Source organism: Nerophis ophidion, linkage group LG06 (assembly GCF_033978795.1).
Source record: "Nerophis ophidion isolate RoL-2023_Sa linkage group LG06, RoL_Noph_v1.0, whole genome shotgun sequence".
In the NCBI taxonomy this organism is placed as follows: Eukaryota; Metazoa; Chordata; class Actinopteri; order Syngnathiformes; family Syngnathidae; genus Nerophis; species Nerophis ophidion.
This window is the reverse complement of record NC_084616.1, coordinates 52,271,198-52,292,687: the sequence shown is the minus strand read 5'-3', so window position 1 is coordinate 52,292,687 and position 21,490 is coordinate 52,271,198. Positions and strand designations below refer to the sequence as shown.

General features: G+C 40.5%; 1 protein-coding gene across 1 annotated transcript in view; it reads left to right on the top strand.

Moving 5' to 3' along the window:
* The window catches only part of LOC133554906 (dedicator of cytokinesis protein 3-like), a 76,609-nt gene extending 55,872 nt beyond the window's left edge, over window positions 1–20,737 (top strand). Inside the window, exons 40-50 of the mRNA XM_061904174.1 lie at window positions 153–332; window positions 416–499; window positions 2,758–2,874; window positions 3,038–3,162; window positions 7,293–7,428; window positions 7,762–7,843; window positions 10,208–10,323; window positions 10,446–10,530; window positions 10,603–10,725; window positions 10,870–10,952; window positions 18,371–20,737. Of these exons, the coding sequence (XP_061760158.1) occupies window positions 153–332; window positions 416–499; window positions 2,758–2,874; window positions 3,038–3,162; window positions 7,293–7,428; window positions 7,762–7,843; window positions 10,208–10,323; window positions 10,446–10,530; window positions 10,603–10,725; window positions 10,870–10,952; window positions 18,371–18,979 (1,740 nt within the window). The 3' untranslated portion in view covers window positions 18,980–20,737. The remainder of the gene's footprint in view (window positions 1–152; window positions 333–415; window positions 500–2,757; window positions 2,875–3,037; window positions 3,163–7,292; window positions 7,429–7,761; window positions 7,844–10,207; window positions 10,324–10,445; window positions 10,531–10,602; window positions 10,726–10,869; window positions 10,953–18,370) is intronic.
* The last annotated feature ends 753 nt before the right edge of the window (window positions 20,738–21,490 follow it).

Here is a 21,490-nt window from a genome sequence, read left to right as displayed (position 1 = left end):
TTTTGGCCACTGTAACATTACACACAGTTTGATCAGTAACACTTTGTTTCTTCATAGGAAAATAAAACACTGTACCACTAGATAAAGCTGCGTACCACTGCTGGTACATGAACCACAGTTTGAGAATCACTGTTCTATATTTATACCTCCAGGTTGAGGTAAGCCCTCTTGAAAATGCCATTTATGTGGTGGAGAACAAAACCCAGGAGCTGCGGACTTTGATCAGCCAGTACCAACACAGACAGCATCACGGCAACATCAATCCGCTCAGCATGTGCCTCAACGGGGTCATCGACGCTGCAGTGAACGGAGGCATTGCCAGATACCAAGAGGTAGACGTGAAGGGCAGGGCTGAAAGGTTTGAATGATGAGTTTCAGCCTCGAGTTCTCTTGATCTTCTGACTCCTCCCCGTAGGCGTTTTTCGATAAAGAGTACATCAGCAGTCACCCAGAGGACACAGAGAGGATCACGCACCTTAAGGATCTGATGCAGGAGCAGGTCAGACTGAGACTCCTTTGGCTCGTTCACAGCATGTGCACACACTTTTGATAACTTCAATTATGTTTGAAGTCAAAATTAATGTATTTTTAGGGCTGTCGTCGAATAAAAATGTTCTTGGTTGAATCTGATTCGTTAGATTTTGCCCATCTTTGACGATCAGTCAAATCTGTGGCGCTAAAAAAATAAACTGCCTGCTCAGTGGCATTATGGTTAGTGTCTGCCCTGAAATTGGTAGGTCACGAGTTGAAACCCCGGGCCGAGTCATACCAAAGACTATAAAAATGGGACCCATTACCTCCCTGCTTGGCACTAAGCATCAACGGTTGGAATTGGGGGTAAAATCACCAAAATAAATCCTGAGCGCGGCCACCGCTGCTGCTTAATGCTGCCCTCACCCCCCAGGGGGTGGAACAAGGGGATGGGTCAAATGCAGAGGGTCATTTCACTACAACTAGTATGTGTGTGTGACTATCAGTGGTACTTTAACTTAAACTCTTAAACAGATGGTGATATCCATCCATCCATCTATTTTATACCGCTTATTCCCTTTGGGGTTGCGGGGGGCGCTGGTGCATGTCTCCACCTCATCACAGCAGATGGTGATATGTAGTAGTGTATATTAAATTGGTCACTAAGTGTCAATGACATCACACGGATGTGGTCCAACACATACAGTATGTATGTGAGTATTTCCAAGTTAATCAATGGTACTAATCATCCATCAATCCATCCATTTTGTACCGCTTAATGGTAGTCAAGTAAGAAATACAGTCTTTCATAAAAGTGAACAAAACAAAGATCTCATTTGCGATTTTCCCCTACCTCCAAAAAATCTAAAGCCAAAACTAAGATTTATGTCTTACTCTCTAAAAAGTATTTGTCTGCACACACAGATATTTTACTAATATTTAAAGAAGACATATTGAACGCGAACAATATATCCCCCAACACATCTGCTCTAGTCATGGGGCACCAGCAGGTATACAATTGCCTCTCTTTCGTGAAGAGGAAGGCAACATCAGAGGATTGGACTGCAAGGTTGATAGTCAAATCAGACTCCTCTAATTGAATTGTCGAATCCACTATTTGATTACAGCCCAATTATTTATTTTTCTATAGTTAGAAAAGTGTGTGCCAAAGTTTGAAAACGTTGGAAAAAGACTTAATTGTGTTCATCATAATCCAGAACAAAATCCAACTTTTTTTTTACAGTGATTCAAAACAGAGCTGTTATCTTTTTTAAAGGATGAAAGACTGGTTATTATTATACTGTAAATTGCAGCTGAAATTAGCTGCAGCCCCCCACATCCTGAGGGACAATCAGCAGAAAATGGATGGATATTATATGTTATATTGGTGCAACGGATACCATATACTGGGGCTGTGCTATATCAATCAATCAATCAATCAATCAATCAAACAAACTCTCATTCAGTGGGGTTCATAGGCTGCACTGTGCAGAATGACCACAGTCACATTGGCTCACTTTAGGATAGGATAGTAACACACACACACACACACACACACATTTAGTGTGGTTGAAATTATCCTTTGCATTTGACCCATACCCATTTTCACCCCCTGGGAGGTGAGGAGAGCAGTGAGCTGCAGCGGTGGCCACGCTCGAGAATCATTTTGTAGATTTAACCCCCAATTTCAACCCTTGATTCTGAGTGCCAAGCAGGGAGGCAATGGGTCTCATTTTTATGACTCGGCCAGGGTTTGAACTCACGACCTTCCAGTCTCAGGGCGGACACTCTAACCACAGGGCCCCTGAGCAGGGATAGGGTAGGATAGACTTTTATTTAGCCTATAAAAGGGGAATTACGTTGTTGCAGAGTAGGTTTTTACATACAGCAAGAAAAGTTGGACGTAATGAAAAACATAAAAATAGGAATAAACACTACATATTGCACATTAATGTAGAGATGTATGGATAAAAGGTAACATAAAACAAAAAATTACTAATAGCACACCAAGAAAAAGATCACAGTAAATACATGAGTGCACTATAAAGTCTTCTGGCTCTGGGTAGAAAGGACCTGAGGTAGAGCTTCTTCTTGCACTGTGTATGTAACAGTCTAATGCAGAAGCAGCTACCTAGGGCATCCACAGTGCTGTGCATTTGTTGAGGATTGGACATTATGAATGTTAACTTGGTCAGCATTCTTCTGTCAATGCTGTCCAGTGGGCAGCCTCGGACGGGGTCAGCTCTCTCAATCAAACGTTGGCATTTTTTTATTTTTCTGCTACAGGTGAACATTCTTGGAGTGGGTCTAGCTGTCCATGAGAAACTGGTGCACCCAGAGATGCGTCCCCTCCACAAAAAGCTAGTGGATCAGTTTCACATGATGAGGACAGGTTTACACCATGTGAGTTGCTGCCCGTAGAATGATTCTTTTTTCTTTTCTTCCGCTAGTATATTTTTTATATAAGTCACAATCAATGAATTTTCCAAGTATCATGATGTATTTTGTACTAATTGCATCGCTTGAGCAGTGTAAATATTCAGAGTAGTATATCTTTGGGACTCAGCAGGGTATTCCTGGCACAGAGCGATTCGGCCCTGCTGGCTGCTCGTCCGTCAACTCTCCCAGAGGAATCCTCTCCTCCCACAACCACATGAGTCCTGAGAGTTTGCGGCTCATACACCGTCACAGGTCAGTCGCTCAACACATTTTATAGGAAATAACCTACAAGTACTGTACATCCATGATATATAAGGGTATATAAAAAAATGTTATTGCATAGAATGTGGTGAAACAATACGATTTGAAAGTTAGTCATCAAGATAACTAAGACCATACTTATGCAAATCCAAATAGTGTCCTATAAATCAGTGGTTCTCAAATGGGGGTACCCGTATCCCCGGGGGTACTTGAAGGTACGCCAAGGGGTACGTGAGATTTTTAAAAAATATTCTAAAAATAGCAACAATTCAAAAATCCTTTATAAATATATTTGTTGAATAATAATTCAACAAAATATATGAATATAAGTTCATAAACTGTGAGAAAAAAAAAATACAACAATGCAATATTCAGTGTTGACAGCTAGATTTTTTTGTGGACATGTTCCATAAATATTGACGTTACAGATTTCTTTTTTTGTGAAGAAATGTTTAGAATTAAGTTCATGAATCCAAATGGATCTCTTTTACAATCCCCAAAGAGGGCACTTTAAGTTGATGATTACTTCTATGTGTAGAAATCTTTATTTATAATTGAATCACTTGTTTATTTTTCAACAAGTTTTTAGTTAATTTTATATCTTTTTTTCCAAATAGTTCAAGAGAGACCAAAACAAATTAGCAATATTTTGCACTATTATCCAATTTAACAAATCAGAAACTGATGACAGTGCTGTATTTTACTTCTTCTATCTCTTTTTTTCAACCAAAAATGTTTTGCTCTGATTAGGGGGTACTTGAAATAAAGGGGGTACATCACTGAAAAAAGGTTGAGAACCACTGCTATAAATGACTATTGTAAACAGTGTAAGCAAAACATTCCCATTCCCTCACAATGGTCTTAAGAATAGTTTTTTTTTTTTTATAGGGACAATACATATAAATGAACTTATACACCCATCCATCCATCTATTTTCTACCGCTTATTCCCTTTTGGGGTCGCGGGGGGCGCTGGCGCCTATCTCAGCTACAATCTGGCGGAAGGCGGGGTACACCCTGGACAAGTCGCCACCTCATCGCAGGAACTTATACACAACATGTAAATATGTCAGAGTCTTGCTGAAGTTTAATTCCCACCTGTTGTCCCCAAGCAGGTATTGTTATCTCGCAGCACAATACCACAGTTAATTAGATATAGAACCTTTCTTTACACTGTACGAAACATATCAACGTTTGAAACCAACAAGTTCATTCAGGAGGTGCTGCTTGTTTTTATTTGACAGAAAAATTACACTTTACACTTAAAATAAACAATCAGCGGAAGTGACAATAATGGGCGAGGTCATGTCTTCTCTCTTTATGTGCATTATTCATTGCTCAAATGGAAAAGAAAGTGCAAAAGTGAACTGCACACAATCCCCATAAAGTGCAGACATTCATTGCAAATAGCCCTACAAATGTACCGAACAACTTGTAAAGTTGAATAAATAATTGGGTTGTGTAAAAATTAGGGACTGTGAAAAATAACTAACCCGTAATTAATCACAAAATATTATCACATTAAATATGTGTATATATACAGTTACCTGCAAGTCGGGTTGTAGGGTTGTTATACTGCAGGGCTATTCAACTACATTATGAAAAGGGCCGTAGTTTTAATGGCCCAAGGATTCAGGGGCCGAACATCGAAATGTGGATGTTTCGTCAGAAAGGGCCTCCACGGGTTAAATTCCCTTGAGATCAAGTTTACTTAATTGCAAAGTAAACACATCGACATTCACAGTGTGCTGTCAATAAATTCCTTATTCTGCTCTCGCTTCTCATTTCCAGTGTGTGCAGCTGGACAGATAGTTACAGCACAAAGAAAAATAAGCTTAATGTTCTCTATTTTCAATCATTGTCCTTCTTCAGTTTTATTTCTTTACACTTCTTCCTTCATTTAGACTTCATTAAGACTAAATATATGAACATAGAATACCTTACAAAAGTATAATGTCCATTGTGTATTTTACATAATTGTGTATTTTACATTGCTAAATAAGAAGGTTTAGTGTTAATGCAGTCACACAATAAATTGCGCGTATAGAAATTAGAAAACATAGCAAACATTGCACACAATGCAGAAGGAAAAGCTTTGGCAGGCTGGATATGGACTGCGGGCCCCTACTTGAATAGGCCTGTTTAACGGTTAGTGACCAGGTCAATGCGTACGTCAGTGCAAAGGAATACACTATGAATGGATTTTAGATGTAAATACATAAAGTGCATTCAAGCAAAACATTTTTAACAATGTTCAACATTCTGACCATAAAATTGCATTTGTGTCCAAATATTAGGGTCTTTTTCAAGCTAATTTAAATTATGCAAGCGAGTAACCTGTGATTTATTCAAAATTTTAAAGTGTGATTAATCGAATTAATATACATATATATATATATATATATATATATATATATATATATATATATATATATATATATATATATATATAAATCATCAGCTGCGACCCCAAAAGGGAATAAGCGGTAGAAAATGGATGGATGGATAAATCATCAGTAAAACTCAGTGGCGGGCCGTGCATTTCCCATTTAGGCCTTCAGTGATGTCCGACCTCATTAATTACCTCTCAAAATACCATAATTGATGTCACCACATGACCATTGTTGGAGAAATACTATACAGAAGCACATTAACACACTACTGCACATTGAATCACTAACAACAGTGTACATAACGGGTTATTTTCTGAAACATTTAAAACATATCTTATGTGGTACTGTCAAAACTAAAATAGCAAAAAAAATATTAAACGTGAAAAAAATAAATAAATATCTGACCTCACAATCTGTAGAACCCATTCAAGCTTCCGGGGTTGGCTGACATCGTCACTCAGGACGTAGTTTTCTCTTTAAATATCCTTCTTGAAAATGGCCTTGCAAATATATATGTTGTCTTGTCTAATCCTAAAAGATGCTGATGAGGCGTGTTGGCTGAGTTCTTAAAGTTTACTCCACAAGGTGCTCATCGAAAACATCCCACATGGTTAAACGCGGCTACTGCGCATGCTTTGCACTACTGTGGCATGCCCTGTAATGGAGTTCTAGTGTTACCTAGCCCAGTGGTTCTCAACCTTTTTTCAGTGATGTACCCCCTGGGAACATTATTTTATTTCAAGAACAGCCTTATCATAACAAAGCATTTTTGGTTGAAAAAAAGAGATAAAGAAGTAAAATACAGCACTATGTCATCAGTTTTTGATTTATTAAATTGTATAACAGTGCAAAATATGGCTTATGTGTAGTGGTCTTTCTTGAACGATTTGGAAAAATAGATATAACAATAACTAAAAACTTTTTGAAAAATAAACAAGTGATTCAATTATAAATAAAGATTTCTACACATAGAAGTAATAATCAACTTAACGTGCCCTATTTGGGGATTGTAATAGAGATACATCTGGATTCAAGAAATTAATTCTGAAGATATCCCCACAAAAAAAGAAATCTTAAACAGCAATATTTATGGAACATGTCCACAAAAAATCTAGCTGTCAAGACTGAATATTGCATTGTTGCATTTCTTTTCACGGTCTATGAACTTACATTCATATTTTGTTGAAGTATTATCCAAGAAATATATTTATAAAGGATTTATGAATTGTTGCTATTTTTAGAATATTTTTAAAAAATCTCACGTACCCCTTGGCATATCTTCAAATACCCCCAGGGGTACGCGTACGCCTATTTGAGAACCACTAACCTAGCTCATAACATCACTATATATCTGCCTTAGGCCATCTAGAAGGCCTGACTGACAAAAACTTGTGATCTTATTGGCTATCACAACTGTCTGTCAACTGTATGTCCCAGTTCACTTACAGTGCACGAACGCCTGCATTGTTGATTCTGAAGGCTTTGAGCAGATTTGGTACAGCATGCCAACATAAGCTAGCTGAATTCTGGTTGGATAAAATCTCTATAACCTAAAAACATCAGCGGTGGAAGGAGGAAAAGTAAATAAAAAAATACTTTTATCTGTAATATTGATGATGATTTCTAGTTACGTTAGGACCGCAGAGAAGTCCCTGACGGCACGCCACTGGAAAAACTGTATAAAAATGTTCGTCCGACATTTAAATCAAACTACTTGTGTCTCCTGCAGCCCTCTAAACCTGCAGGGTTCGATTCGTCACTCGTCCTCCTCATTATCTTCCCACACTTCGAGTGAGACAGGAAACTTCGCCATAATGACTGACAGTCTAATGGGGGAGCACTCTGAGGAGGCAATACACATGCAGGTAGGGCTCCAAAAACGAACACACACACTGACAGGCATTTCAATCCACTTTTACACTGCATTCTATTGCGGTCTCAGTGAATACAAAGGAATTGACCTCTGTCAAGAGAGGTTTCTTGTCAGCGTTTTAGCCACCAAACCATAAGGGATTTTTTTTGTCTGTTGAGGAAACAACCATAGTGATTTTGTATGACACGGTAGAGGAGTGGAGCACAGAGGGTGATCTAAAATGTTTTTGTCTGTTACTTATTTTACCTATTACTAATGAGTAGTTCCATTTCATGCACCATTTTCAAGTTTGGTAATTTCAAGTGTCTTCGATTTTGTTTTGCAGCCGAGCCCCTCGTCCTCCAGCCTGAGCTCAATACGTTCCAACTCCTCCCAAGTTATTAACTCGGCTCCCTCGAGTGCCAGAGGTATGTAACACACGTGGACAATAAAACTCTAGAATAGGCTTCTTAACTGCACTTTTTTTTTTGAATTTTGCCTATCTTTCACAATCATTATGAGAGACAAGAAGACAAACGTAAATTTAGTTTTTTCGCTTCCTAAAATATGCAAATTGGCTCGTTCCTGGTGGCTAGCAATGCAGCTAGTAGAAGCAATCGATTCGAACACTTAATCAGTTAAAAACTTAATTCAAAAACTGCTACCAATACCTAATCTACGTTTCGTAACCTTTATAATAACCAAGCTGTAGCGACATAGCTATTGTATGAGCAAACACTGAAAAACATTTTTTTTTGCGTACTAACACGTTGGCGTGCTACAGTATTAACCGTAGAAGCTAAGTACGGAAAGGGATAAGCTAGCTTCTACTTTAGCACAAAACACGTTGAATTTGTAATGCACAAGACAGCGATAGGCCATCAATCTTAACTGACTGAAAAACATGTACAATCATATTACAGTATATGTAAAGTATTAACACACATTTCATGTTTTGTTTGTACACAGCTACCCAGACAGTGTAGTTGTAATAACTCATGATCAATAATAAAGTGACTTACTCGATAGACTGTTGTCTGTTTGGTCAAGCTGGCTGGGGACTTTTTTTCCGGTTAATTATGGGTAAACACTCCATTTATGTCAAAATAGCTTGGCTTCAAGGTCCACATTTTACAGCTTCGATTCACTTTAGCCTCACTCTATCGACTTCCGTCTGCTCCAACGTCTCATTCCTCCTTCCTGCTACGTTCTAGAAGCCGTAGTTCATCCTCCATAAATTCAGATGAAAAAAAATAAGGTTTTGAATCTTCATTTGTCCAAAAATAGTCATCTTCATTTTCTGTTACCGAGTCTGCTATGATTAGAAGACACACGCCTTAGTATCCGGAAATAGAAACACACTTTGTCGGACGTATACTGCTATTGAAACGGAAATAAATGCGCCGAAAAATTTGTTCTGACATTGATTACAATTATCAAAATACGGTAAATATTGTACATATTATACGTTTGTATATTTTTATGAATGTGTCGGTTACTACATTATATATAGACTTGCATTGTGTCTATAAAACATTGATGGAGGTATTTGAAGTTGTCTTAGAGGGCTTTGAAGGCTACAACTGTGACTCCCATTGGCCACATCTTCCGTCTACATCAGAGTCCGGGGGCGAGCGAGAAGTCGGGAAACGAGGGAGGCAGTCCAAATTCAGGGCCACGGAAGTGAAACACTGCGGAAAACACAGGAGAACAAACAAGGATGTCAGAACACGAGGGAAAAAGCGCAGAGAGAGAGAGCATAAGCCTTACGGTATTCAATTTGAGAACTAAGTTTACGCGCCGATCCTTGAGTCCACTGGTCCTTTACTGAGCTTGCCCTCATCAGTACCAGGTGAGCAGATTCGTAATAGAGTGCAGGCTTGTCGGGGCGTGGGCCTGCTGCGCTCAGCGTGAGCGGGGGCGTGTCCAAGCGCGCTGTCCGCAGATCCTCCGGTTGGATCCGCAGAGGACGGAAACGCAGACTGCGCATGCGCCGCAACACGTTTTTTATCATTTCAAAAATCCCACTTAAAAAAATGGGTCTTCTGCTCTGTCATAATGATTGTGAATGATAGGCAAAAATCCCAAAAAAGTGTAGTTCCACTTTAACTTCAGGAGTTGTCTATTAGTGGAAAAGTGGAATTTCTGTTTTAATGGGTGAAAATTAACAAGGTTTTTATGCTAGAATGCCATGTTTGCTCAGTTTTCTATATTGGAATGACAAAAAGACGGCTACAAGACAGATTGTTGGAGAGTAAAAATATTTGGAAATAACCAACTACCCTATGTTTAGACATTTTTTGGATTTCAATAATACTGATCCAGCCAGTCTATGAGCATATGGAATAGATCTTTTACCAGACATATTATGAAAAATATTAAGGATCTAAACAATTAGAAATAATGTGACTCTTTTTAGTTTTATTAAGTTCAAACCACACTGGATTTACTAAGCTAGGCTTATCCACGAAAAGTTTTTTGTGTTTATAATCAACACTGCCATTCAGTGGCGTTACTCCCACATAGGTGTGTCTTTTCACTCTTACAGGTTGGGACTCCCTGTTGGTTGTACGGTTGGTTTTAAGCTCACATGGTGTACTTTCAAAAAATGTTACACCACTGATGAAGGCCAGATGGCTTAAGCGTGTTGGGGCTTAAAAGTCAATTAAGACATGCCATACCTATTATTTAAGGCATTTTAGCTGAATTAGAGAGTCTTTTTCTCCCCCATTTGTATTGTTCTCTTTTGGGATGTATAAATCTCAAGACTTCCATGACTTTTACCTTTGCAGGCTCTCCGTCATTGCCTGACAAGGCCAAACACAACAGGGAAGTCATGATACTGCTGCCGTCTCATCGTGAGAGGGCTAACAACTCCATGTACTACAACATGGCTGAAAATGGACAGGTGGGAAGCGGTGTGTTCTGTAAAGTCATGAACACAAGAGGAACATGGGCGTTGAGACAGATTGACTATTTTTGTTGATTATTAAAAAAGAAGCACTTCCTACGATTGTCTTTTTACTCCAGAACAACCACATGCAGCGTGCCTTACTGCAGCAAGTTAGCCCCAGCAAGCCGTGTGTCGACCCTCACATGACTCTGCCTGAGAAAGGTGAGTCGGTGACACCCGAACAAAATGTTATATTTTCAGAGCACGAAGACATGTTTTTGTATCCCTCTGCAGTGTTTCCCAATGCTCTCAGCAGCTGGAGCTTGGATGGAGAGAACAGGGAACATGTGTCCTACATGCCGACTACTACTGGAGGGGTAATTATGCCCCCTGTCCCTCCTAGGTCCTTCCCACCAGGTACATGTCTCTTTTTACTGCAACATTTCATGATATACTGCACTGCACAATGAGCATGTACTTTCTTGAAACTAACTTCGGCTGAAAAATAAAAAACGATGCACAGGATTTTTGTTTCATTACAAAACTTTTCTCCTTTTTTAGGGCACTTCCTGATGCACTGTGATGCATTTACCCACCAGAACAGCGACCCACCACCTGCCCTGCCTGTACGCTCACTTCGAAAGGTACAGACTTTTTGAGAGCATTAGTATGTTATTGTAGACCAGACTCTCGTCAGATCCTTGTAGTTGGCTGAGCTCCACACAAGGATCTGGGACTTCTCAATAGGAGATGTATTTTAGAAGCCGGGGCCTTGTAAAAAAAATCATTGTATGTGATTGGATAAACCACTTGTCCGCTATCTTGAATGACGTGCACACATACATTTTCCGGATATAAAGCTATCATGGAATGAAATGTCAGTTGTCAAAATTTCAGCATTAATGAATTACACAGCTGATACTATAATGAAACTAAGTCATTGATTTCCAGAATATGTGTAATTTATTAATGCTGAAATTCTGACAACTGACGTTTCAGCATTAAGGATAGTTTACACCATTTACGCAAGCGTTCCCCTTCTCCTCCTCTTTGGCCTTGCCATTTAACCATCAAACAAACGCCATGGGAACATCGCACCCTGGAGTTACAAATTCCGATGGGTGTCAGATTTCGGTACAACACCGGTCCCGCACCTTCTCCCGCGCCTGTGTCAGCGTCATGTCATAACATTGCTGGTTTTACGAGCAGAAGAGCATGTTCGGTGGCGCAAAATCACAGAGTACGTACAACCAGACACAGTGTGTTGACAGAAAAGGGAGAACGAATGCATTTTGGCTTAAAAAGTAAAGATAAAGGTTAAGTTATAACACTGGAACGCCCTCAGGAAGAGGTGCTTTAAAGGGGAACATTATCACCAGACCTCTGTAAGCGTCAATATATGCATTGATGTTGCAGAAAAAAGACCATATGTTTTTTTAACCGATTTCCGAACTCTAAAAGGGCGATTTAAACGCCTATCAATTGTTCGCGGTCGGAGCAATGACCTTTCGCCCGTGACGTCAAAACAGGAAGCAATCCGCCATTTTCTCAAACACATTACACACACCAAGTCAAATCAGCTCTGTTATTTTCCCTTTTTTCGACTGTTTTCCGTACCTTGAAGACATTATGCCTCGTCGGTGTGTTGTCGGAAGGTGTGACAACACGAACAGGGGACGGATTCAAGTTGATTTACGTGAAGTGTGCTAATCAGACATATCAATGGTCACGGCATGCTAATTGATTCTAACATGCTATTTAGGCTAGCTGTATGTACATATTGCAGCATTATGCCTCATTTGTAGCTATATTTGCATCCAGCATTACCCTCCACCCACATTTATTGCCAAACAAACACATACCAATCGACGGATTCAAGTTGCACCAGTGGTCAAAAGATGCGAAATTCCCTCTTTTTTTTTTTTGTCCGCTACCGACGATAGCGATGCTACAACAGATATGTGTAGATATCCTGCAACACTGAAAGAAGATGCATTTCCAACGATAAAGTCAACGAAATCACAAAGGTTAGTTTTGTTGATGTTATTGACTTATGTGCTAATCAGACATATTTGCGCATGGCATGACTGCAAGCTAATCGATGCTAACATGCTATTTAGGCCTGCTGTATGTACATATCGCATCATTATGCCTCATTCGTAGCTATATTTGCGTCCAGCCTTTCCCTCCACTCACATTTAACGCCAAACAAACACATACCAATCGACGGATTCAAGTTGCACCAGTTGTCAAAAGATGCAATCGTTGGTTAAAAGGCGATCGCCAAATTCGTCCTTGTTGCCGCTGTCTGTCGTGATATGGCTTAATAGCTTCAGTTTCTTCTTCAATTTCGTTTTCGCTATCTGCCTTCACACTCCAACCATCCTTTTCAATACATGCGTAATCTGTTGAATCGCTTAAGCCGCTGAAATCTGAGTCTGAATCCGAGCTATCAATCAATCAATCAATCAATGTTTACTTATATATCCCTAAATCACTAGTGTCTCAAAGGGCTGCACAAACCACTACAGACATCCTCGGTAGGCCCACATAAGGGCAAGGAAAACTCACACCCAGTGGGACGTCGGTGACAATGATGACTATGAGAACCTTGGAGAGGAGGAAAGCAATGGATGTCGAGCGGGTCTAACATGATACCGTGAAAGTTCAGTCCATAATGGATCCTGTGAAAGTTCAATCCATAATGGATCCAACACAGTCGCAAGAGTCCAGTCCAAAGCGGATCCAACACAGCAGCGAGAGTCCCGTTCACAGCGGAGCCAGCAGGAAAACATCCCAAGCGGAGGCGGATCAGCAGCGCAGAGATGTCCCCAGCCGATACACAGGCGAGCAGTACATGGCCACCGGATCGGACCGGACCCCCTCCACAAGGGAGAGTGGGACATAGGAGAAAAAGAAAAGAAACGGCAGATCAACTGGTCTAAAAAGGGAGTCTATTTAAAGGCTAGAGTATACAAATGAGTTTTAAGGTGAGACTTAAATGCTTCTACTGAGGTGGCATCTCGAACTTTTACCGGGAGGGCATTCCAGAGTACTGGACCCCGAAATGAAAACGCTCTATAGCCCGCAGACTTTTTTTGGGCTTTGGGAATCACTAATAAGCCGGAGTCCTTTGAACGCAGATTTCTTGCCGGGACATATGGTACAATACAATCGGCAAGATAGGATGGAGCTAGACCGTGTAGTATTTTATACGTAAGTAGTAAAACCTTAAAGTCACATCTTAAGTGCACAGGAAGCCAGTGCAGGCGTAATGTGATCAAACTTTCTTGTTCTTGTCAAAAGTCTAGCAGCCGCATTTTGTACCAACTGTAATCTTTTAATGCTAGACATGGGGAGACCCGAAAATAATACGTTACAGTAATCGAGACGAGACGTAACAAACGCATGGATAATGATCTCAGCGTCTTTAGTGGACAAAATGGAGCGAATTTTAGCGATATTACGGAGATGAAAGAAGGCCGTTTTAGTAACGCTTTTAATGTGTGACTCAAAGGAGAGTGTTGGGTCAAAGATAACACCCAGATTCTTTACCGTGTCGCCTTGTTTAATTGTTTGGTTGTCAAATGTTAGAGTTGTATCATTAAATAGAGGTCGGTGTCTAGCAGGACCGATAATCAGCATTTCCGTTTTTTTGGGCGTTGAGTTGCAAAAAGTTAGCGGACATCCATTGTTTAATTTCATTAAGACATGCCTCCAGCTGATTACAATCCGGCGTGTTGGTCAGCTTTAGGGGCATGTAGAGTTGGGTGTCATCAGCATAACAGTGAAAGCTAATACCGTATTTGCGTATGATGTCACCTAGCGGCAGCATGTAGATGCTGAAGAGTGCAGGACTGAGGACCGAACCCTGGGGAACTCCACACGTTACTTTGACGTAGTCCGAGGTCACATTGTTATGGGAGACGCACTGAATCCTATCAGTAAGATAAGAGTTAAACCAAGACAGGGCTAAATCTGACATACCAATTCGTGTTTTGATACGTTCTAATAAAATATTATGATTGACGGTATCGAAAGCAGCGCTAAGATCGAGGAGCAGCAACATAGATGACGCATCAGAATCCATCGTTAGCAATAGATCATTAGTCATTTTTGCGAGGGCTGTCTCCGTGGAGTGATTTGCCCTGAAACCGGATTGAAAGGTTTCACATAGATTGTTAGACGCTAAGTGTCCATTTAACTGCTACGCAACAATTTTTTCGAGGATTTTTGAAATAAAGGGAAGGTGAGACACCGGTCGTTAGTTTACCATGAGGTCAGGATCAAGGTTAGGTCTTTTAAGAAGAGGAGGAATAACCGCTTTTTTGAATGCTAGGGGAACAGTGCCCGAGGAAAGTGATAAGTTTATAATATTTAGCACTGATGGACCTAATAATACAAAGAGCTCCTTGATCAGTGTCCCAGGAAGTGGGTCAAGTAAACATGTTGTTTGTTTTTTTCCATTTACACGTTTTAACAATTCCTCTAATGTTATTTCCTCAAAACAAGAGAAACTATTTTGGAGGGCAGTATCCACCGTATATACAATCGTGTCAGTGTTAATAGAACCCAGTTGTAGCTGGGACGCATTGTCTTCAATCTCCTTTCTAATGACTTCAATTTTCTTACTAAAGAATTGCATAAAGTCATCAGCTGAGTGGGTGGAGCTACTGGAAGGAGTCCCTTGTTGGGTTAGCGATGCTACCATACTAAACAAAAATTTAGGATCGTTTTTATTACGGTGGATGAGATTTGAGTAATATTTAGCTTTAGCTAAGGTAAGCATGCGTTTATAAGTTATTAAACCATCACTCCATGCTTGATGGTGCACCTCAAGTTTAGTCGTGCGCCATTTGCGTTCCAGCTTTCTACATAATACTTTCTGAGCTCTAGTTTCTTCTGTAAACCATGGGGTACACTTTTTTGGAGCCTTTTTTAACTTTAGCGGTGCTATGTTCTCAATGGTTTCGCGCAGGGCGTCGTTAAAGTTGTTAGTGAGGTTATCAATAGAGCCCACATACTTTGGGAATGGTGCCATTACCGAGGGCAGTAGGTCAGCAAGAGTTGTCGTTGTGGCCGTATTAATGTTGCGGCTGCTATAGCAGTTATTATTATTATTAGTTTGACGAACATGCATCTGAACCTCGAATTTTATAAGGTAATGATCGGACAATACTATAGTATACGGGAGTATCGTAACTTTGGAAATGGTGATACCCCTGACAAGCACTAGGTCTATCGTATTACCGTTGCTATGCATGGGTTCATTTATTATTTGTGTGAGACCACAGCTATCAATTATAGTCTGGAGCGCTACGCACGGTGGGTCCGATGGGGTATTCATATGGATATTAAAGTCCCCCATTATGATTATATTATCGGCGTGTGTCACTGGATCAGCAACGAACTCTGAGAATTCATTGATAAAGTCCGAATAGGGCCCTGGGGGGCGGTAGATAACAGCCAGGTGTAGAGGCAGCGGTGTGACAGACCTCATAGTAAGCACCTCAAACGATTTATATTTATTATTTATGTTAGGACTAAGGTTAAAGTTTTCATTGTATATTAGTGCAACCCCCCCACCCCTTTTAAGCGGACGGGCAATATGCGCATGTGTAAAGTTAGGAGGACATGCCTCGTTTAGCGCAAAAAAGTTGTTTGGTTTAAGCCAGGTTTCGCTGAGACCGATGACGTTAAGATTGTTGTCTCTGATGATATCATTAACTAACAACGTTTTGGGAGACAATTATCTTATGTTTAAAAAACCTATATTATAGGTAGTGGGCTGTTTTAGGGAATTTTTGATCAAATTATCCGTAGTAGCAATATTAATAATGTTGTGTTTATTATGCCCAGTGCATTTAGTATAATTACGACCATATCTAGGAATTGATACAACGGGAATTTTCCGATTGTTTGTTTGTTGCTTTGATAAACTGCACGCATCATAGTTAGCCACCTCAGTAAAACACATGTCCAACTCTGAAACACTCAAAGCAGAAAAAACTTCTTCTAATTTAACTGACTCCTTACCCAGACCAGTAGTCTCGCATCTTCCATTTAAATCCGGCTTCAGGATGGAGGGAAGTGGTGTTCTGTGGGGATTAGCCTTCTGCTTTGTTTTTAGCCCCGTTCGACATGCGCGTTTCCAATCACACCGCTGGCGTCTGCGCCGTAGACGGCCCCCGCTGCTACTATACTCCCCTGCTTCACAGGCCGCTGGATGTAGCCGCCGAAGTAGTCCCGTGCTAGTTAGCACGTCTAGCAAGCACGCGTCTATCAGTCCAAAACGGCCCGATATGTCCACATCCAGAAGTGTCTGGCGGTCGTACGTGATCACGGAGTGACCACGATGTGAGCCAGCCATAAAGTTTGTAGAATTGTCCGGTATTTCTGCCAAATGTTCCATCTTTAGCAGGAGCTCCTCGAGGTCGCAGCCCTTCCGGGCGCCGCCATCTTGGAATATAGCTAATGTCGCTATATCTTTGTTCTATCCGCCATGTTTGTTTGTATTGGCATCACGCAGTGACGTCACAGGAAAATGGACGGGTGGATATAGCGATGGTAAAAATCAGGCACTTTGAAGCAGTTTTTCGGGATATTGCGTGATCGGTAAAATTTTTTAAAAAACTTCCAAAAATAAAATAAGCCACTGGGAACTGATTTTTATTGGTTTTAACCCTTCTGAAATTGTGATAATGTTCCCCTTTAAGACGTGGCTAGCTAGCTAGCAGCTAACGTCCATCGGCCATCGGCAATGTTTTAGCGACTTCTAAATCACTAATCCTGGTCTCCATGGCGTCAAATAAAGTATGTTTCATACAGGTATCCTCCTTACAGGACGAGGAATAGCTAAACATGTTTCACTAAACACCCTACCTCACCGGCATCAAAATGTAAACAAACGCTATTGGTAGATCTACACCTAACATCCACTGTAATGATATCAAGTACAGGCACGTATCTAGTTGATACTACTATAATTACGTCAATATTTTTTGGCGTCACATCTTCTTTCGTTATTTTAAAATATATATTATGTTTATAAACTCAGGAAATATTTTCCTGGACACATGACGATTTTGAATATGACCAATGTATGATCCTATAACTACTTGGTCGGATTGATACCCACATTTGTACTATCATCCAAAACTAATGTAAAGTATCAAACAACAGAAGAATAAGTCATTATTACATTTTTACAAAAGTTTAGATAGAACATGTTAAAAGAGAAAGTAAGCAGATATTAACAGTAAATGAACGAGTAGATTAATAATTCATTTTCTACCACTTGTCTTTAATAATGTTGCCAAAATAATAGAATGATAAATGACACAATATGTTACTGCATATGTCAGCAGACTAATTAAGAGCCTTTGTTTGTTGTACTATTAAAAGACAAGTTGTCTTGTATGTTCACTATTTTATTTAAGGACTTAACTGCAATAAGAAACATATGTTTAATGTACCCTAAGTTTTTTTGTTAAAATAAAGCCAATAATGATATTTTTTTGTGGGCCCCTTTATTTAGAAAAGTAACAAAAAGTACTGAAAAGTATGGAAATCATTTTAGCACCGGCACCGGTACCAAAATATTGGTATTGTTACAACAATAGTCCAGTGTGAGTGCGCCATAGAAGGCTCCATGATGTGAAAAGCCAGAACATATATAGTAATGCAATGTCGTACTATGATGTTATGGCACGCTAACATGCTGCAACACCTGCGCAGTGTAGTGTGACTGTGGGCCATGACAGGAGAAATTTTAACACCCAGAGGCACAGAAACTGGCTGGTGTGTTTGTCATCTTTTCTAATCCTTTACATATTCACTAGGGGTCCATTTAGGCTCTCTTGTTTGTATTTACTAAGAGTCAATTGATCAAATATGCTCAATAGTGCAGTCAAATATCTGATCTCCAAGGACTTCTTTATCATGTGTGTAACTACTGTTTGCTATTTTTGTTTTTTGAATAACACATTTAGGTTCACAATTATAAAGTCATAGTGGCTCTTCAGGGTTGAGCAATGTCTACCGCTTGTCTCTCCCTCTCCAGTCTCCGCTCCACCCGATTCCGGGCTCCCCCACCAGTCCACAGTCAGCTTTGGGGGGTAGTAACTCCACCCTGTCAGGCAGCGCCAGTAGCGGTGTGTCCTCCCTGAGCGAGAGTAACTTCGGTGGTCAGTATCCAGATCCCGGCCCCATCAGGAACGACGCCTTGGAGCCTCTTCCCAGCCACCTGTGGTCACCCCCCGAGGAGTACCTGTCCTCACCCTACCTGCACATTCACTACGGCACACCGGAAGTGGACACGGTCGACACAGTTCGGCCCTTCCACTACCGCAGCCCGGCCTCGCACCCGCACTCCCACCCGCACCCTCACACCCACGCTCACCCGGGTCTTGACAGCCACTCCCACGGGCCAGTGCCGCACCACTACCTGGCCACCCACGGGCCTCATCACGTTCCCTATCGCAGGCCTCAGCCCCCAGCTGTGCCGCCTAAGCCCTACCTGAGGGAGGGCTGCATTCCGGAAGAAGATCTTCAGCCTCAGCCCATCCCGCTGCCCCGCAGGATCTTCCACTCCCCCCACGGCCACAGGGACGAGCAGGGCAAGCACGCCTGGGAGCAGTGCATCAGCGAGGAGCATGAGGAGGCGCAGTGATAGCAAATCCCGTTCAGTTTCCCGTTATCTGCACTGAGTTAAACTGTGTTTTAATTCAGTGCATATGAGGGCTAGAAAATAAGTGACTCCTGTGGCTTCTTACATGTTATTAAAAAGAATATTAGCAGTTGACGAAGAGGGCAGAAAAAAGACATTGATTGTACACAGTTGTACAACTTGTCTGTGAGCATGTTTTCCATTTGAGAATAATATGACAACTATAGCGACCATGGTCAGTCCCGTGCAGGATGAAGTCACCACGCTGCTTAAGAGAGTTGTTGATTCTCTGCTTGAAATGCTTCGTACACAGGAATTCTTATTTTGATAAATTTGCTACACGATAGTGTTTCCAAAAGCATACGGTCATTCTGTTTTTTCGAAACACTGTTAAGTGTTCCTTAAGAGTGGCTCAAGTGAAGTGGCGCACGCTACGCAGGTGGTGAAGGTCGGAGCTGCATCTCAAGGGACTAACTTTTCTCCGTCCGTACCATGTGTATGGAGACCCACGTGAATGTATTCAAAATAATCTATTTGTACAGCACACCTCAATTTACAGACCTGTTTTTTGTTGTTCAAGTGCTTTAATTGGAGTCTTACTTGAGGACCTATTGAAGATAAGTCGGGAGAGAGAAGGCTCAGAGTTGACAGGCTGTCTGGAATGAATCACTCCCAAAGCTGTCATGTGATATGTTCCTCATGAATGAAGGATGGAAGGACTCTCCACTTCACACCTCAGCAACGCTCTCTCTCTTTTTGTTTCTCTCCCCGTTGTCCTAAACTATATCAGGCCATGTCAAGCAGTGAGGGCTAAACCTGGACGCTGACATAGTCAAGCCCCCGACTCACTCAGTGAGTGTTGGACTTGCCTACTTGCCTTAAGTGCAATCTCATACAGTTTGACCTCTCATCTGGACTCTAAGCCCTCGTTTTTGTTAACCCCTGAAGGAAAAATATACCTGCTTAGTGAAGTTGTATTATTTTTTGCTTTGCAGCATTTTTTTTTTTTTTATCCTCTCTCCTCAATCTTGTCCTGTTATGTTAAAACTAATCGTGTGTGGCTGAAAGCCCAACAGACAGAACACGTTTCCTGCAATGTTGTGTGTAGGAAGGATATATTCTACTTTTGTGTAGGTTGCTTTTTTTTTTTTTTGGCAGGTGGAGGTTTTGTGTTACTGTACATCACACATTTCCAGCTGACTAGACAACATCTATTTTTGTATATGAGATCATGCGTGATGTGAGCTTATCACACAAAGGGCCCTCGTACTGCACATGTTGCTGTACTTTGTATGGAAATGAGCCTGAGGTTAGATGGAAACAAAACATGTGAGTATCCACTGTGGATGTGATGGCAATGTGGAATGAGGTGATACTCACAACAATTTGAATTTTTCAATGTAAATTCTGTTACTGTACATACAGCTGTATTGTGAGATGTTTTTTGAGGATTATTGCAGACACCCCCCGATTTATTGTTTTTGTGTATATACATGTACTCCAGAGATCAATGTTATTGATAAATATATATAATCAATGTTTGAAAAAGGAAGAATTCATTAGACCGTGGCTGTCTCCAGCATTCTTGACTATGAGTCTCATATAAATACTTTATACACTTTTCAATGTGCTTTCCTGTACATATGGTGTTAGCATGATCGGACAGTGTTTGGTTGTAAAAGTGGTTTTCCTACTCCCATAACTGCTGTGGTATGGAATTCATTAACAATACCAAACAATAAAGACAATCTTTTATCAACATTGCTATTGTTGCTATTTTTTGGATAGCTGTGAGCAATACCACATGTGACCACTGAGTGTCAGTGTTTGCAGACTTGAAGCTATCCAAGTGCTTTTGTGGAAGAGTGTGTATGCAATATACAGTTAGATCTTTTATTCTTAATATTATTTTATTATTTTTACTTCAAGCTTGGTAGCTCTTTTCCAGGAAAAATGTTATGAACTGCAAAGGTAAAGTATAACAAATATGGTAATATTTATTATAGTAGTTGTATCACTCCAAATGCATTGGAGCCCTTAAAGGCCTACTGAAACCCACTACTACCGACCACACAGTCTGATAGTTTATGTATCAATGATGAAATATTAACATTGGAACACATGCCAATACGGCCTTTTTAGTTTACTAAATTGTAATTTTTAATATCCCGCGGAGTGTCCTGTTAAAAATGTCGCGTAATGCTGACGTGTACGTGTGACGTCACTAACTGTTAGGAAATATTAGCATCAGTATACTCTAAAGGGGGGCCCAACCACCGGGCCGCAGAATAATTTTTTATTACTTATTATTATTATTATCTTTTTATTATTATTTTATTTATTTATTTATTTTATTAAATCAACATAAAAAACACAAGATACACTTACAATTAGTGCACCAACCCCCCAAAAAACTCCCTTTTTTATGACAAAAACCTCCTTTTTTCATGACAAAGAACTAGTTTGGTGCTAGCGGATGTGTATAACGTAGCCAGGAAGAGTCAGGGATGCATG